This window comes from Mustela erminea, chromosome 9 (assembly GCF_009829155.1).
Source record: "Mustela erminea isolate mMusErm1 chromosome 9, mMusErm1.Pri, whole genome shotgun sequence".
NCBI lineage: Eukaryota > Metazoa > Chordata > Mammalia > Carnivora > Mustelidae > Mustela > Mustela erminea.
In genome coordinates, this window is record NC_045622.1 from 55,526,915 (window position 1) to 55,546,459 (window position 19,545).

At 38.5% G+C, this 19,545-nt stretch overlaps 2 protein-coding genes across 13 annotated transcripts in view; one reads left to right on the plus strand and one right to left on the minus strand.

Annotated features, from left to right (window-relative positions):
* The window catches only part of PPME1 (protein phosphatase methylesterase 1), a 60,650-nt gene extending 44,426 nt beyond the window's left edge, over window positions 1-16,224 (minus strand). Inside the window, exons 1-2 of one of the 3 annotated variants that reach the window (XM_032358943.1) lie at window positions 15,951-16,040; window positions 11,336-11,461 (exon numbers count right to left, since the gene is read on the minus strand). In XM_032358943.1, the coding sequence (XP_032214834.1) occupies window positions 11,336-11,394 (59 nt within the window). In that variant the 5' untranslated portion in view covers window positions 11,395-11,461; window positions 15,951-16,040. Of the gene's footprint in view, window positions 1-11,335; window positions 11,462-15,950 lie in introns of all 3 variants that reach the window. The other 2 variants (XM_032358942.1, XM_032358945.1) reach the window with 2 other exon arrangements.
* Window positions 16,225-16,282: 58 nt separating this feature from the next.
* Window positions 16,283-19,545, plus strand: part of C2CD3 (C2 domain containing 3 centriole elongation regulator) — a 146,818-nt gene continuing 143,555 nt past the window's right edge. For 8 of the 10 annotated variants that reach the window (XM_032358935.1, XM_032358937.1, XM_032358931.1 and 5 more), the window contains exon 1: window positions 16,283-16,436. In XM_032358935.1, the coding sequence (XP_032214826.1) occupies window positions 16,367-16,436 (70 nt within the window). In that variant the 5' untranslated portion in view covers window positions 16,283-16,366. The other 2 variants (XM_032358933.1, XM_032358941.1) reach the window with 1 other exon arrangement.

A 19,545-nucleotide genomic window follows, 5' to 3' on the forward strand; every position in this document is an offset into this window, starting at 1 on the left:
TAGCAAAGAGCATGCACAAATAAATCCCTAGGAAGAGGTGAAAGAGGATTAGTTCTTGCTGTAGGGATAGTGACTGGCAGAGGACCTTCGTAGCAAGCCTGAGTACCAGGGAGACTAAAGAAAAAGTCAAGGTTATAAATGTAGATGGCCATGGGACAGAGCAGGAAGGTGGAGCGAGAAGGAAGAATCGAAAACTCTCAAGTTTCTGTGATGCCATTCACAAAGAGAGAGCATAAGAGGCCATTTTAAAGAACTCTAGGTTAACAAATACTGATTTACCATGGGATTGAAATCCTAGATTCTATTCCTATTAGTTTTCTTTGTTAGCCATTGGTAAATGTTGTTAATTGGGCATCATGGAATCCAAAAATGAAAATAGTACCATTTACCACAACAGCCTGCATTAGACAGGACAGGATACTTATGGCTCCATATATGATGTGGTTTCAAGCAAATGAATGAAAGCTTATCTCACTTAAGACCACTTTCAAATAGGATACTTAATCCATGGGAACTTCCAACCTGCTGAGTCAGATCATGTAAAACTATACATTTAAAATGGATGGATGAAGACAGACTGCTGCAGGACTGGAAGAACTACTGTAATCTAACACCTCCAATAATAAAAGAATTCTGCTTTATTTAGGTTTAGAAAAATTTCTCTATTTTATTTCTGCCACTTACCTAACCTAATTAATAACTTATTTTTCCAAAACCCTAAAAGTAAAGAGAAAAAAGATATTAAAAATTTAGTACAGTGATCTGGCCTCAAATAAAACAAAATCACTGAGATATCAGTAATGAAAGCAAGAAAGAGTACAAGGCTTTTTTTGATGCTTTACAAGGGCTAATTGTAGCTGCTTACTCTTATAATCAATGTTTGTATCTGTACTCAGGGATCAGAATTATGTAAGCTACTATTCTGTGGACAGTACCACAACAGGAAGAAAGCAAGCAGGTCTGGAGTCAGAGTTTCCAAGCCAATAAAGTCCATATAGAAGCCTCTAATAAGTATATAGTTCAGAGCCAACCACCATATAATTCCCTTCTCAGACTCACCTGAATGTCATAATAATGTAGAATATAAGACATATTTCATAATATATTTCATTTCAAATATGTTTAGGGCAATTATTCTAGAGCCTCTTTCCAGTCATGATTTGCTTGTATAATCAACAAAGTTAATTCCAACTCAATTTTTGAGTATGCCCTTTATGATGGGCCCTGATATACTTCCTGGGCATTTGGGAAATCAGCAGGCCGAAAGTTCCTACTGATGAACAAAACTTGGTTCTTGCCCTCAAAATGCTCATGCCTGGGAGAAAAATAGGTAAGTAAACAGTCACTGTATACTAAAGCTAGGGCAGAAATACGCCTAGCATGCCATGAAAACTCATAGATGGCACATACAATCTTGTTTGGAACACTGATGAGAACGGAATCAGGTCAGGGAAGGATTCACAGTGATGATGTCCAGTGTGGAAGATTTTCTTAAATGTTATACAAATCTGAAGTACTATCCTTATTAAATATTGACCTAGATTGGGAAAGTAATTTCTCTAATTACCAAATAAAACTTCCCGAAACTCTGTGAGAAAAATGTTAGTATAAAGATTCTACAACTTAGGGGCGCCTGGGTGGCTCAGTGGGTTAAAGCCTTTGCCTTCAGCTCAGGTCATAATCCTAGGGTCCTGGCTGGGATCGAGCCCCACGTCGGGCTTTCTGCTCTGTAGGGAGCCTGCTTCCTCCTGTCTCTCTCTGCCTGCCTCTCTGCCTACTTGTGATATCTGTCTGTCAAATAAATAAATAAAATCTTTAAAAAAAAAAAGATTCTACAACTTAAAAATGGGTTTCTATTCCAAAGGTCTGTAAAGTAGTGGTTGGGAAAAATGAAGCACATTTTCCCTGAAATATTAGTAAATTCTGAAATATTAGTAAATATTGTGAAATATTAGTAATTCTGAAACATTAGTAAATTCTCTGGGTAGTTCTACCCCCAAGACTACTTAGCCATACAACATAATAAAATGCTATTTGTGATGAAATTCAGCTAATAACAATGTAGTTCAAGTGATTAACACAGAAAAGTGAATTTGAAGTGACTTTACTGTAACTTGAACCATGGTTCTTATGCTTAAGGAAAAACTGATTTAATTAAAAAGGGGTGGGAAGGATTAAACGAAACAAACCATTAATGTATTTGTGCTAGGCACTTTACAAGCATTACCTAAATTTAATCCTCCTAGTAATCTGAGCTATATTTTCTTAATAGAATAAAAATAGAAGAATATAAATGTGAAACCACAGAAGAATAAAAAGAGGCCACAAGTTCATTTTTGCACACTGTGAATAATTACATTTTAAAAATCTCATTTCTATATTCCACAAATCTATGACTTCCTTCTCTACTCAGTTCAGGGTGGACAATTTTAAACTACTGGAAACAACACCATCTGTCCACTGTATTAGAGCATCATTCATTCATTCATCAAATGTTTACTGAGCTCCTATATGCTACCCACTTTGGGGCAAGTAAAACACAGGAGTTTACAATTAAATTAGGGAAGACTAAACAAGTAGATTACAATGGAGTTGTTAGAAGAACAGATAAAATACTGTATATATACAGCAATGTCAAAAATAAGATGAAAAAAAAAAAGATAAACTATAATTTTACATACCACTAAGAAAAAAGCTACCAATTAAAGATACACTTGACCACTTGGAATTCATTTTGAATTTCTTAAAAAGCTCTTTTATACTTATATTGATTCAACATATATCAGTTATGGCTATAAATAAAGGAAAATAAAAGCAAAATAAAAGTATTTTTAATCAATGTCTTCATACCGAGAATTCTATTCTCTTTTGAGTAACTTTGACTAATATAGTCCTCTGTGCCTCACAAGAATATTGGTGATGGAATGTTTCCTAAAACTATAAACACCAGCTCATATGCTGACTTTACCATTATATGGAGAGCTATATTATTTTTTTACTCTAACTTTAGGAATAATGCTTAATTCATCTGATTGAATACCCACTACTTCTCATAACCATTCAGTTTTCAGTGGTTAAGAGGGTGCTCCACTTTTGTCTCCAGGAATTTCTTCTAAGCTACCAACACCTACTTTGCAAGATTTGATGCTGGTTTTGGTGTTTGCTCAAACAAGCAGGGAGAACCAAGACAGGGCTGTTACTTAACCAACAGCAATTGTTAAGACACTATCATTTTAAATACAAAAAGAAATGTATCTTAGAATCCATGAATGATAGTAAATAGGTTTCCTTTACCCAGTTTCATAACTTAAATAATGATTCTACATATACAGTACCTCTTCTCAAAAACAAATGGGGTTAGTAGTACCCATATTAAAATCTTAAAAAAGTTTTTATTGAAGTATAATTAACATACAATGTTATATTTAGTATTACTCACATTTTAAGAAAATAAAAGTCAAGCTTATACTACTTTAGTAGTATGCAGTATGCCAGAAAGGGAATCCTAGTTTATTGATTTAAAACCTATATTCTTTCTCCTACAGAGGAAGTACAAAATAAATAGTATTGATACAGGGTGGGCAAACTATAGCCTATGGGCAAATCCAGCCATTGCCTGTTTTGTATGGCTCAGGAGCCGAGAATGGTCTTTACATTTTTAAAAGCTGGGAGTAAAGAAAAAAGAATAATATATAGTAACAAGAGAAAATTACATGAAATTCAAATTTCAGTGTCCACAGAAAAAATATTGTTAGAACACAATCACATTCAATTACATATTGTCCATGGCTGCTTTCACCATACTCAGCAGAGTTGAGGAGCTGTTATAGAAACTGTACCGCAAACCATAAAATGGTTACTATCTGGCCCTTTACAGGAAAGTTTGCCAACCTCTGGTATAAATGATAGGTCTTACAAAAGGACAGAAAATGGAAAGATCTACTTCAGGATGAATGGTCAGGAAAAGATTTAGGATCTCATTTTAAATGAATGTTGTGTGCCACATGTCCATTAAGTGAAAACTGACAAAAACATTAACTATGCTACTCTAGAAATGCAAAGAAATGAAAACAGAGGCTCCTGCACTCCAGACCTTCCATTTTAGGGGTAACTTTAAAAATTTTCCATAAAATATAAATTAGTATAATTATGGTAATTGCCAAAGTACCATAAAAATTGATAGATTTATTTAATATAACATTTTTAAAAATGCGATACCAAGTAGTAATGCACAATAATTGATAAGTGAGTGGAAATGACAAAAAGTGTAATAGAGCTCAGAGGAGGGATAGAACAAGTGAATGAGCTAGAATAGTCTGAAAGAGCTTCATGGGTTTTGTAGGAAAGTGAAATGGGAGGCATTGCAAGTACAATAAACTTGGCAGTTAGTAAGTTAGTTAATAAGCTAGTAGGTGCCAAGAAACATTTAGGGAACTGCCATTGCCTGGAACATGAATGTTGAGCTTTTATGGAGAGCTTTTAACAGTAGACTGCCTGCTCTGATCCCTATACTTGTTAGAGTTACCAATGTACAGGTATCATCTCCTTGGAAAATAGTCTTCACCCTTAGAGAACAAGGGATAAACCAAGCAAGGGCAGAAAAACCCAATCCTATAAAATGCAGGTCCTTCCAAAAATAATTGCTAATTGACATTTGTTCTCTTATAGTAATAAGAGGTTTGGGGAATCACAAAAGAAGAGATAAACTGCTATAAAATAAAATCAAAACCAGGCATAAATCTTTACATATAACAGACTAATTGGGGATGCCTGGCTGGCTCAGTCAGTTAGATGTCTGCCTTCATTTCGGATCAGGCTCCCAGAGGCCTGGGATCCAGTCCCACATTGGGCTTCTTACTCGGCAGGAGCCTGTTTCTCCCTCTGCCTGCTGCTTCCCTTGCTTGTGCTCTCTCTCTCTGACACATAAATGCATAAAATCTTAAAAAAAGAGAAAGAGAGAGAGACTAATTGTAGACATGAGCTACAACCATATGAGTATGTTCAATTTAAATTAAGACAAGGTATTTGGAAGCACTCACAACACACTTTGCCTAAGTGCTGGTGTTGAAATAAAGTATAGATTCCATTATTTCATGAAGTGAAACAGCTTTCAGAAGAAAGAGAATACAAGTTTAGTTATGCCATCTTCATGGAACTGGTGAAGAAAAAGATTGTTCTTGCAAAATGAGGCCAAATATGTCTAGGATAGGTCAGCACTTAGTAGCCAGCATGCTTGAAACCAGGGAAATTAAGATAGAACTTTTAGCCTTAAGAAGTTCATCATCTTGAAGAGTAGACTGTCAAGCAAAAATTACAAGTCAGAAAGAGAAGGGTTAAACTACAGAAGGCTATGGGGATAGCTGTGCTGTTGCCTACTATGTGATGATGCCTACCAGGATTATTATATCATTAACTGCTCAGGGAAGAAGGAAGGGTAGGGCAGAAGAGGAGGAAGGGAGGAAAATTTCTCCCTGCATATTTAGAGAACAAGGAATAAGAAAAATTGTATGTTTTGAAGTGAATGTCTCAAGTCTAAATAGGCATAATAACCTCAACATCGACTAGGCTGCTTAAATCTGTTAAGAGAGTTATGAATGAGTCATGAGCTGCACAGTAGCAGTCCTAGTCACTGTTGCCACAAATTCTCTAGTCTAGGAGTCTTGCAGTGGAGGCAAAATACTGAAGTTTAATTGCAGCGAGCTATTTAAATCAAGGCATCAGCGCTAAAAAAAAAAAAAAAGAAAAGAAAAAAAGAAAGAAAGTCCTCATTAGGAACACTTTGAAGGGAATGGAAAGAAGGCAACCAGATGGCTGTCTGGGTTGTGGTAGTTTAGAGTGTTTATTACTAGTGATAAGGGCATGCTATTAAAGCAGCAGAGTAAAGATTCTAAAAACTACATACTGGATCAGATTATTAGAGATCATCTAACCTAAATCTTGTGTTATGGAAGGGGACAATTAATTAGCTGCCTATTATGTGTCAAACAGATTTTTCAGTTCAGCAAACTGAAAAATTTTCCTATTTATTTATTTATTTTTAATTTATTTATTTGACAGAGAGAGATGAGAAGAAGCAGGCTCCCCGCTGAGCAGAGAGCCCGATGTGGGACTCGATCCCAGGCCCCTGGGATCATGACCTGAGCCGAAGGCAGAGGCTTAACCCACTGAGCCACGCAGGTGCCCAAGTTTCCCCATTTTAAAGACAAGGAAATACAGACTCAAATGTAAAATGATTTGCCCAGAGCCACTTTCAGTACCACTGGAGCTTGGAATTAAACTCAAGTATATGTCTGGTTCCAAAGTGCTCTTTCTATTACACCATCATAGTGAGTCCCCGAGAGAAGGAAAGATAAATTGACCAGAGCCACAAGGCTTATTAGCAACAAAGACAGGATTTCCACTTAAACCCAGAAAAAGTCCAAAGCAAAGAACACACATAGATGCATGGTGGAAAAGGAGTGACAGTAAACAACTTCAGCCCTCTCCTATGATTTGGATGACTGGATTCTTCAACACAACTTCCTTCTTTTCTTTTCTTTCTTTCTTTCTTTCTTTTTTTTTTTTTTTTGGCATATGTGTGTTCAAGAGTGGAGTGGTGGGGCAGAGGAGAGCGGGAGAGAGTGTTTAAGCAGACTCTGTAATGAGCGTGGAGCCCAATGTAGGGCTTGATCTCACGATTCTGAGATCAGGACCTGAGCCAAAACCAAGAGTCAGACACTTAATCAACTGTGCCATCCAGGCAACCCCTCAGCATACCCTCTCATTCAATTATCAAAATTTATTAGTAGTATGTGCTTGGGACGGATTGGCAAAACTATATTTTGAAGAACAGCTAAGTGTGGCATATAGTTGGACCACTCCTTAAATAGCACTACTAATTAACTTTCTTCTCTAAAAGAAAAAAAAAAACTAATTTATGACATTGAGGAATAAATTTTTCCTAGCCAACCAGAAGTGTTTTCTCAAATCTGACATCAAGCAACACATAAAGGAGGGCTCATTACATTTAAAAACAAACCAATTATCCAATTTTGCAGACACTAAGAAACAACAGATTTGCTAGTAATAAGTCTAGCAACCATGGAAAAAAGGATATTTACTCAGAAGTGCTCAGGTCAAGGGGCTCAACCCTGGCACAAGGTGGAAAGGGAGAAAAGGGGGAGAGAAAGAGATCTATTACTTTCTATATCTGTGCTGCAGTGAAAACAGTGGAGAATGTGCGGTCAAAAGATAAGTCTCCCCCCCCATTTGCTAACATCAGGGCTTGGAATACATGTCCTTTACTGTCTACTCTAGACATTCCTTCACTTCTCACCACTCTCTATTTGCTAGCAGAATTCCAGATTGTTTTAGTAGCTAGTAGAGATATTTGGTTATCTTTCCTCCACCCCAAGGGAATTAATGAGAATCGGTCTAAACCAGTCATAGTAATTTCATTCCCTACTGCCAGTGATTGGTCTTAGGATGCACATGTAAACCAGTTCTGGACAATGAAAATTAAGGGAAAAACTGGCTGGGAAATTTACCTTTCCAGAAAACAAAGAAAAGAAAAAAAAGGGGGGGGGGAATGAAAAAAAGACAAGCTTATCTAGCAAAAGGCCTTTTCTTCTGTTCCTTCCTTTTTATTTGGAAAGATGGAATAAAGGTAAGATGAAAGTTGAGTTGCAGCAGCCATCTCACAACCAAAAGGTGATAAGCAAGAAAAGGAAAATCCAACATTCCTAAGGATGGCAAAATTAAGGATGCACAGGGTCCTTAATATAGTTGAATGACTAAATCAACTCTGGAATTTCCTATTTCCTTTTGGTTTAAAGCACAGTAAGGGGGCGCCTGAGTGGCTCAGTGGGTTGGGCTTCTGCCTTCGGCTCAGGTCATGATCTCAGGGTCCTGGGATCGAGCCCATCGGACTCTCTGCTCAGCGGGGAGCCTGCTTCCCTTCCTCTCTCTCTGCCTGCCTCTCTGCCTACCTGTGATCTCTGCCTGTCAAATGAGTAAATAAAATCTTAAAGCTCAGTAAGTTGTTAACAGCAAATACAATTATTTCACATTAATGTAATACTGCTAATTTGAATTTGGAGAGTTTTGTAGGTCTAACTGCACTTAAATAGTATATCTATTGAGTTTTTTAATTATATAAGAATAATATGTTTACTTATACATAAAGAATTTATCCCTTAGTTTTATAGTGTACATAATTAAGTGATACTACATTAAATATAACTTAGGCCAATACTAGGCATCTGAAATATTTTTCCTTCAAAAAGGATTCATACACATCCTCAAAAAAGACTCAACATCATAAAAATGTTTATTCTAAGTTAACTTAGATATTTAATGTAATCCCAATAAAAATACTGTTAGTACTTTTTTTCTGGTACTAGTTTGATTATAAAGTTTATTTGTGTATTTTCAGCCATAAAAAGAATGTGATCTTGCCATTTGCTAACAACATGATTGGACCTAGAGAGTATTATGCTAAGTGAAATAAATAAGACAGAGAGACAAATACCACATGATTTCACTTATAGGTGGAAACTAAAAAATAAAACAAATGAATTAACAAACAAGAAGCAGAAAAAGACTCATAAATACAGAGAACAAACTGATGGTTGCTGGAAGAGGGGAATGGGGGAATGGGCAAAAACGGGGGTGAGGAATGGGGAGATACAGGCTTCCAGTTAACAGAATGGATATGTCACAGGGAGTAAGAGGTATAGCATAGGGAATATAGGCAATGGTATTGCAATAGCATTGGATGGTGACTGATGGTAGCTGCACTTGTGGTTAGCACAGGATAAAGTATAGACTTGTGGAATCACTATGTTTTACACCTGAAACAAACATAACATTGTATGTCAACCATATTTAAAAAAAAAAAAAAAGTTTATTTGTAAGAATAAACAAATAACCAGGAAAATCTTAAAAAAGACTCTACCACCTACTAAAACATATTTAAAATGCCTCTGTAGGGGCGCCTTGGTGGATCAATCGGTAAGGCGTCTGCCTTTGGCTCAGGTCATGATCCCAGGATCCAGGGATCTAGCCCCATAACAGGTTCCCTGCTCAGTGGAGAGCCTGTTTCTCCCACTCCCCCTGCTTGTGTACCCTCTCTTGCCATCTCTCTCTGTCAAATAAATAAATAAAATCTTAAAAAATAAAATAAAATGCCTCTGTAATTAAAGTGTAGTAGTGGCACATCAGTAAGAAGGCAGGCCAATGGGAAAAGAAACTTCACAGATCCAAATCTATGTGAAAATTTGGTACATGATAAAGGCATCATTTTTTAAAAAAGATTTTACTTATTTACTTGAGAGAGAGAGTGAGTGCGCACAAGCATGGAGAGAGGGGCAGAGAGGGAGAAGAAGACTCCCCACTGCGCAGGGAACCCGATGCAGGGCTTGATCCCAGGACCTTGGGATCACGACCTGAGCTGAAGGTAGATGCTTAACTGACTGAGGTGTCCCAAGGCATCATGTTTTAAAAACAATTTCATTTATTTGAGAGAGAGAGAGAGAGAGAGTGCAGGAGCAGGGGGGAGAGGTGGAGGGAGAGGAAGAAGCAGACTCTCCGTTGAGCAGAGAGCCCAACTCGGGGCTTGATCCCAGGACCCTGAGATCATTTTAATCCAGGGGAAAAGACTAATTTTTATTGAGGTAAAACTCATATAATGGGAAAAAGACTTTTTAATAAATGGTGTTACAACAATTGGATAATCTGTGGGCAAAGACAAAACTGAATTGGTTCCTCACTTTGCACATCAAGATAAACTTAAAACAGGTGTTTAAAAAAAGGAACCATAGGGGCGCCTGGGTGGCTCAGTGGGTTAAGGCCTCTGTCTTTGGCTCAGGTCATGATCCCAGAGTCCTGGGATCGAGCCCTGCATCGGGCTCTCTACTCTTCGGAGAGCCTGCTTCTTCTTTCTCTCTCTGCCTGCCTCTCTGCCTACTTGTGATCTCTGTCTGTCAAATAAATAAATAAAATCTTAAAAAAAAAAAGAGGAACCATACAGTTCCTGGGGAAAAAAATACATGAATTCCTTTATAACCTGGGAGAAGTAAATGTCTTTCTGCAATTCAAAATCCAGAAGCAACATACGTTAAATTTGAGTACGTTAAGATCTACCAAAACTTTTGGTGTGCCTGGGTATTTCAGTCAGTTAAGCATCTGACTCTTGATTTCAGCTCAGATCATAATCTCAGGGTCGTTAAGATCAAGTCCCTTGTTGGGCCCTGCACTGGGCACGAAACCTGCTTAGGATTCTCTCTCCCTCTCCCTCTGCCCCACCCCAAAACCCTCTCTTAAAAAAAAGAAAAAAAGAATAAATAAAAACAAAACGTTTTACATAGCAAAATATATTGTAAGCAAAGTAGAAAACCAAGTTGGAAAAATATTTTTAAGATTTATAAAGAAGAAATATCCTGAATACACAGAGCTTCAAAGAGCAACTTTGGAAAACAGTTTGGCAAATTTCTTAAAAAACTATATATAATTTACCATATGACCCAGCAATTCCATTCTTAGGTATTTACCCAAGGGAAATCCAAATATATTTCCACAGAAAGATTTGTATGTGAATGTTTATAGCAGCATTATTTATAAAAGCAAAAAAATGGAAACAACCCAAGTGTTCAGCAACTGATAAACAAGTTAATTAAAATGTGGTATATCTACACAATGGAATGTCATTCAGTAATAAAAAGGTATGATGTACTGATAACATGATACAACATGGATGAATCCTGAAAACATTGTATTAAATGAAAGAAGCCAATCACAAAAGGCCACCTACTGCATGATTTCATTTACATGAAATCTCCAGAACAGGCAAATCTTTGAAGTCAGAAAATAGATTAGTGGTTCCCAGGGGACGGGGGAGGGAGAAATAACTGCTAGCAGGTAAGTAGTTTCTTTATGAGATAATGAGAATATCCTAAAATTAGTGACAATGACTGTACAACCATAAATATACTAAAAACCATTGAAGCATATACTCTGAAAGGGTGAATTCTATGGTATGTGAAATTTAATTTTTAAAAACCTAATAAGTTTACCAATAAATTTACTGATTTTAATAACAACTTTAATATTTAAAAACATAATAAGCAACAAAAACAGAGATGCTAGGATTTGTAACTCAATATATGAGCTTGAGCAAGTCACTTTTTTGTCCTTTATTTCTCCATTTGTTGAATAGCTCCTTAAAGGTTTCCTAAGAGGCCTGATATCCATTATAAACTTAAGACATTGAATGAAGGACTATCTAATCAGATATGAGTAATATATAGTTTACAGGGAAAAAGCTGACATTTTAAGAAATTGAAAGGATAGCTTCTACCTTATAAAGAATAAGTCTTTTTCACCATTCTCAATATAAAATAATTCATCAGTTGTCATTCCTTAAGAGCTTGTGTGTCAGGAAGCATTAAGTGCTTTGCATGTATTATTTCATTCTCACAGAACTCTAAAGAAAGCAGAAATTAAAAGAAAACAAAGACTATGTGAGGTTAAATGACTTGACCAAAGTAAATACACAAGCTGGACTTCAAACTCAGATCTTTATCATCATTTTTTTAAAAGATCTATATCACTTTAAACAACAATTTCTACACCAAGATATTACAAGAGCAACCATGGACTAAAAATCTGAAGTCTGGGTTTTAATCCTGTTTCTGCCATTTGATGATTCTGTGTTTTTAGGCAAGTCAAAGAACATTTTCATTTTCTCATTAAGAGAAAATATTAATCCCTGCCTTAATATAGCTCATAAAATAATATAGAAAGTCACTAATATATCTTCCAGTTAAAGTACTGTAGAAATGTTAAGAGATTACAAAATGTAGTACTATTGATAAACCAAAAACATGTTGAAAATGAAAGGTTTTAAAAATCTCTATAGTCTCTCTAATGGTAACATGTACTAAAGCAGTGATTTTCAAAACATACTCCTCTCAAGCACACTCAGGTGCTGTAGACTAAATGGTTGTGATCCTCCATCCCACCCCTCCAACTCCAAATTCTTGATAAATCTTAACGTTTAATGTCATGGTATTTGGAAGTGGGGCCTTGGGAGGTGATGAGATCATGAGAGTATAACCTTCAAGACTGGGATTAGTGAATGCCCTTAGAAAACAGATGCCACAGAGCTTCCTTCCTCCTTCTGCCATGTGAGGACAGATCAAGACGACTGCCATCTATGAACCAGCATGTGGTCCCCACTGGACACGGAATCTTTCAGCAGCTTGATCTTGGATTTCCCAGCCTCCAGAAATGTGAGAAATAACATTTCTGTTGTTTACAAGCCACCCAATCTATGGTGTTTTTGTTACTGCAACGCTAACAGATTAAGATACCAGTTACAAGTAGGAATCACAAACCAAAGCAGCTCCAAAATCTATAATAAAAAAAGGTCAAAATCACTGTTTTTGACATCATCTACTGGATTCTATCAAGGAATAGTGAAACCAGGATTTCAGGCCTTACCCAAAACACAAGTGTAGTGTTTTGAGACTAAACATAAATTTAATCCTGGTTCTGCCACATATTAGTTGGGTGACCTTTAATCTCAAGTCTGAATTTCCTTACTAATAAATGCAGAGAAATATCTACCTTCCAAGGCTGTGAGCAGATTAAATTAAGTAACATACATAATAAAGCTATTACCACAATGACTGGCACAAAGTAACCTACCTGGAAAAAGAAAGTAATTGTTATTACTACATTATCTAGAAATATTCTGGAATTACTTAAGTCTAATTTGAAAAACTGAATTATGGAAACTCAAGAAAAATCATAAACTCAATACCATCCTGAATATGCAAACACATTTAAATAAGGCTTAGTGAAATTAAAAGGCCAGAGATTATGAATTGAAAGAGTTGAAAGAGTAAGTCATGTAAGAGATTGCCAAAGGAACAGGTCCAACTTGAAGTAAGAGATAGATGGGAGAATGGAAAAAGATGCATAGATAAGAAAAATGAAATGAATGAACAGAAGAAGAAATAAAGAAGGATGCTTTAAAATTGGTTAAAGTGAGACTTCATAAATCAAGACTCAGCAAAAGCAAAAGGCTGAATGTTAGTGTATTTGGAAAGAAATAAGATGCATGACTCAAAATTAAGTATGGCCAGGATAACAACTATGAATCCAAAAAACATAACGGGTCTCAGAGACTCAAGTCTTAGTTGTTAGCGGCCCTACCATTAATGTTCTACTGCCTTAGTATGAAGAAGACTTGATCTTTCTTTCTTTTTTTTCTTTAAAGACTTAGTTATTTATTTTAGAGAGAGAGTGCAAACAAACAAAAGGGGTAGAGGGAAAGAGAATCTCAAGTAGACTCCACAATGAGCGTGGAGCCCAACTTGGGGCTCCATCTAGGACCCTGAAATCACAACCTGAGCTGAAACCAAGAGTTGGACACTTAACCAACTGCACCACCCAGGCACCCTGAGTTTGTTTTCTTATTTATTAACAAAAAATATTGTCCCCTGCCTCTCAGTTTTTACCTTAGAGAATACAGAATTCTCTGAATGGTTTTCTTACCATAGTGCCATGAGATCATTTCAAATGAAAGCTCTCTTTCTAGGGCAGGGAGAGAGTCTGTATTACCACTAACTTTAGATTCAGCTGAGGCCTGCCAATGTTCCAATAAAGAAACAGAAAAGAAAAATCTATGAAAACAAGCCACTTTAATAAAATTCACCAACATAGCTCTTCTCTTCACAATATTATAAAGAAGGATTTCCCTGAGGAGCTTTATTTTCTAGGATAAGCAGTTAACAAAGAAGACCAAAGCATCTGTTTAAGAGGGTAAGTTACCAACAGTCATACAATCTTCTAATAAGCAGATTTTTTATTCATTTTCTCTTAGTATTTTTCTTTTCAGTTCTTATCATCAGAGAACTTGTTTCAACAAAGCGGGAAGCTGAGCTCTAAACTTAGCTGTAGCATATATAGTTATTAAAAAGTTAATATTTTTATATTTATATATTTTTACAGAAGAGTGCTGGTATACTAAAGGACCAAATTTTAGTTTAAGAAAGGCAGCAATTAAGAAACATACCAATAATAAATGGTACATTTATTTTTATACTCCGGGTTAATTTTTCCAAATAATCTATCATGGATCAGTTTCCAGATCCTTCTTATTCCTGTTACAGTCTTACCTTTCTGTCGTCTAAAGCCAAAACAATCTCCATTTTACACCTTGTATGAGGCCTTCTACTATTTCTTTCTGTTGTGCATCCAGCACCTATCTTCTGTTAAGATTTTCTCACCTTTCTACTGTGTGTCATAGGTCTCCAATCCTTAATTTCCTCCCATGGTTTTTTTCAAACCTAGCCCCCTCAATTCTCACCACCTTTCTACCCTACTGTTTTAATTTATGGGAGTCTTCTTTCTCTTTATTCCAAGGACCTTCTTTCATAGTACTGCATCTCTTGTCCTCATCTCCTTTTTTATCAGTTTTGTACATAGTACTTCTTGTCTTTATTCCAAGTATATCAACCCATCTCCAGAATTCCAAACACACCCTTTTAACTACCTCATACGTATTCTTCCTATCCCTTTTCTCTTTACAGTTACTAGTCTTCAGAATACCACTTGATACTAAAAATACCCCTCAAAAAAACCTGCCTATTCAATTCCCTCTGCTTCCTAGTAGTTACCTCTCCCATGATCAATTCATACCCTTCTCTCCTATACCTGAGTACCCCCTAATCTGGCACAAGCCATTCAACAACCTAAATTCCCCAAATCTATCTCTTCAACACAATTCCTCCTTTCCTAGTAAATGGTTTTCCCTAAAACATTTTAGCTGGCTACTCTGAATGCTTCATTAATTCTGAGTCTTCTTAAACCAGTATATACCTTCCATCAGACTTTACCTGGCAAAATCAACTGCCCAAATACCCTCTTTAAGCTTCCCCTACCTTACCTCTGCAGCACTTTCATTCACAAAACCCTGTTCTCAGTCTTTTCTCCATCTCTAGAGCCCATGGTCACTCTCTAACCACCTCATCACTCCTCCCCTTACTCCCTACCCTCACTTCTTAGCACGTTCCAATTACCCTTAACAGTCTACTTAGCTATATTCTCCATCTTCCTCAGCCCTGTTTTCAAAATTTCTCAGGTCTCCCCTAAGAGACCTAATCTCTTAATCATCCCCTCACTCCCTGAATCTGTCTCTTAACACCCCTAGGAACTCTCTCTAGAACCTTCTGCTCCCTAGTTTTCTTTCCTTCAACCCTGCCTCAGATGTTCTCAATTCCCTCAGCCTTTCTTTTCTTTTCTTTTTTTTTTTTAAGAGGTTTTTGCTTTTGTTTTGTTTTTTAATCTTATTTATTTGACAGAGAGTACAAGCAGGGGTAGCAGCAGGGAGAGGGAGAAGCAGGCTCTGGCTGAGCAGAAAGCACCAAATGGGGCTCCATCCCAAGATCCTGGGATCATGACCTGAGCGAAGGAAGACCCTTAACCAACTGAACCACCCAGGCAGGCCTCCCTCCCTCTGCTTTTCTAATATCTAGTTCTTTTAGTCTTTTTACTACTCCCAAATCTTTCCCTAGTTGTTCCCCTAATTCCCCTCAACTTTTCTCAGTCATTCCCCATGTCCCTCAATCCTCCCCGACAGATATTCCCGATTTTTGTTACCTCTACTACCTTTCCTCAAACCTTCTCCATCACTTATTCTGAAGGTGCCTACTTCTCTTAAACAATCCTCTCAGCTTTCTCAGTCTTTGCCTCATTCCCTCCTTCCTTCAATACTATTTGTCCTCCAATTTCCATTGACTTGGCGCCTCCCCTAGTTCCCAAATCCGCCTACAACACCATCTAAACGTCTCCAGGCCGCCGCCAATACTCTCTCCCATCCTTAGCTTCCCTTGACGTGCAGCTCTACACGCCCAGAGACACCATTCTCCAATGGCCGGCCCCTGGAAGGGGTATGGGTCACGTACCCCATTCGCATCTTGGCTCCGCTCTGACTGCCCCCGCTGCCGGGGAGAGGTGGGCGAGAGGGCAGACGGCCGAGGTGCATGCTCTTCTCGAGGGCCGACATGAGGGGAAGGCCTCAGGTAATCAAACAGTAGCCTAAGCTTCGTCCCACGCTAAGTGCGGCCCAGCCGGTCACAGCTCGCTCCCCTACCGACGCCCAGTGCCTTTGGACAGCACCCAGCTACCGGCAGCACCGCCCACCGCCCACCGGCTCCGTAAACTCCACCTTCTCTCCTCAGCGCTTCCACCGGAAGTGCGCAACAGCCCTCCACAAAGGAAGCTGGGTAACGGAGTTTACGGATCTCTCGGACCCCAAGCGGAGACCTCATCGACCCTCGCCGGAAAGACAAGCGCTCCTAAAGGCAATGCACCCTGGGCAATGAAGTCCTCAAAGGGCGTATCCCTTTGCGCTTGCGCAGCTGGAGGCGATAGCGTCAAATCTCGCAGAGGTAGTTTAGCAGAGCTTGCTGGGTGTTGTAGTCTATTTGCGGGAAGAAGTCTTGGCGCCTTTTCTTCTCACCGCTTCTCGCAGACTGTTACCGGAAGAGCCCCTTCTTCCTGCTTCCCAGGTTGCCCGGCGGCTCCGGTTGCCGGGGAACGCAGGCGCCTTGGGAAGGGATGGCGGGAGGCTACAGCTTAGGTGCTGGAGCGGGAACTCAGTTGGTGAAGAAAAGCTCTGGCTCGTCATGAAACAACGAAAAGGCCAGGGGCCTGTGGGCGTCCGAGGCCGCAAGAAAAGAGGTAAACTGAGCGACCAAAGGTCGAGGAAAGAGTAAGGAGCAGAGTTAAGGGAGCAAAGTGTGAGGAATTCTAGAAGACTCCCACACGCGCCTGTAAAATAAGCCGGGAGAATGGAAGAAAGTGGGAAACAACCAAGGAATCAAAGGGTTGGAAGAGAAGGCACTTGGCTCTCCAACGGTTGGAAAGGAAATAGGGGCTGAGGTGGGGTCACAAAACGGGCAAGTAAATGGGGCAAGGTAAGGGCTAAAAGGGTGCAGGCAGAACGTTTGTAAAGAAAGGGAATTAAAAAAAATTACCAGGAATTTTTTAACTTTTTGGAGTGAGATATACTCGACATATAACATTGTCTTAGCTTTAGGTTGTACAGCATCATTGAATATTCCTATATATTGCAAAATGAGCACCACAGTAAGTCTAGTTAGCATCCATCACCAATCACTAAAAAATTTTTTTCTTGTCATGAAAAATTTTTTAAAGTTTTTATTTATTCACCAGAGACAGATCGAGGCAGAGGGAGAAGCAGGCTCTCCGCTGAGGAGGGAGCCCGTTGTGGGACTCAGTCCCAGTACTGTCAAGATCGTGACCTGAGCTCAAGGCAGATGCTTAACTGAGCCACCTAGTTGCCCCTCATGAAAATTTTTAAGACTCTTCTAGCAATTTTTGTTTAAGATTTTATTTATTTATGAGACAAAAAGAGAGACCAGGGGAGGAGGAGGGTGAGAGGGAGAAGCAGACTCCCTGCTGAGTAGGGAGCCTGGTATGGGACTCAATCTTGAGACCCCAGGATCATAACCTGAGCTGAAGGCAGTCCCTTAACCAACTGAGGCACCCAGGTGCTCTCTTTTAGCAGCTTTCAAATATACAGTACATCAGTAACTATAGTCACTCTGTGGTACGTTACATCTCTATGACTTAGGACTGTTTGTTTGCTTTAAAGATTATTTATTTACCAGAGAGAGGAAGAAAGAGAGTCTGAGAGTACCGGGGGCTGGGGTGGCAGGCCAAGGAAGAAGCAGGCTCCCGGCTGAGCAAGAAGACTGATGCGGGGTCCATCCCAAGACCTTGGGATCATGACCCCAGCTGAAGGCATGCTTAACACACTGAGCCACCAAGGTGTCCCTGAGGTGTTTTTGATAACAAATGTGTGTTTGTGTGTGGGAAGGTATACCTTTGTGGAGTTCCACAGCTTATGTGGAAGACACATAAGTTGGAAAGGTGGTATATCAATAATTATAATAGTCAAGGATCATATTTTATACATTACTGAAACCCTAAGAGCTAGCATAAAGCAGGAGTCGGTAAGTGACTGAATGGGTCAAACATAAGACAATCGTGAAGAATGAAGGGCTACAGGCAGGAGTTGGAAAAGATAGTTGTGGAGGAGAGAGGAAGAAAGAGTGGGGAGTGACAGGGTGTGGTGGTGTTGGAGTGGGGGTGAAGGCATGAGGATCTCTGAAGGATTTGAGAGGATAAAAGAGTGTGTAGCAAGAGGACCTTATCAGAATAGTAGGCTTAAGGAGAAACATGCTCTCCAGAAGAGCAGGGAAATGTTAGCTGCAGAGAGAACAGTTGCCCTGGTAACCCAGGACAAATCAGGAAACTGGAAATTGAATCTTTATAGGGCTGCCTCCAAACAACAAACAAACAAATTTTGTGTGACTTTGCCTTTTTACATTACAGGTAAATTGGTATTAAGAATAGTGATAGTACATTAGGTCATTGGATTGAGACAGAATCTACAGTCTGGAAGTAAATCTTATCCAAGCCATTTAAAGATAATTAAGGCAGTTTTGAGGCAGTACCTTTCCGGCCAGGAATGATGGGAGGATATGAAATGGAAGCATGGGTATGTTCGATGCTGGTGCTTCCTATACCAAACCAGTCAAGCATATTTGGTTTATAGGAGGAAAATAAAAATAGAAATAATGTAAGAATCTCCTTCTTGCTGTACCATGTGTGTATATATCTGTGTGTGTGATACACACACACATATATATATATATTTGCTGTAATGCTCATATACACACCTCTGTATTATTTTTACATCAAAACTAGTTATCCATAAAGATTATGGTGGGTCATCTTGAACTATAGAGAGCAGAGAAAGTGTTTGCTTTACAAATCTAAAGACTGACGTATATAGATCTCCTGATCTGATGTACTCCAATGTATTTTCTTCCTATTGAGCATGATCACTCTCCAAGGGAAAAGTAAGAGTAATAGAAAGATGTGTGTAATATAGGAATGGTTTCCTTTTTTTTTTTTCATTCCAGTATAGCTAACATATAGTGTTATATTAATTTTAGGTGTACAGTATAGTGATTCAACAATTCTATGCATTACTCAGTGCTCATCATAAGTATGCACTTTAATCCCCATCACCTATTTCACTCAACCCAACCCCCAGCCTCTCTCCTGGTAACCATCAGCTTGTTCTCTATAGTTAAGAGTCTATTTCTTGGTTTGTCTCTCTCTTTTTTATTTTCTTTGTTCATTTGTTTTGTTTCTTAAATTCCACATGAGTGAAATCATATGGTATTTGTCGTCCTCTGATTTATTTCACTTAGCATTATACGCTCTAGCTCCAGCCATGTTGTTGCAAAGGGCAAGATTTCATTATTTTATGTGAGTGAATAATATTCATATTCATATATATAGTTTCTTAAATCTTCTCTAAGTCATGATTAGGAGATAACTATAAGTGGAAGATAGTCTGGGTCATTAAAGGAAAGTTTTATAGAAAGTCATGATTAGGGGCGCCTGGGTGGCTCAATGGGTTGGGCCTCTGCCTTCGGCTCGGGTCATGATCCCAGGGTC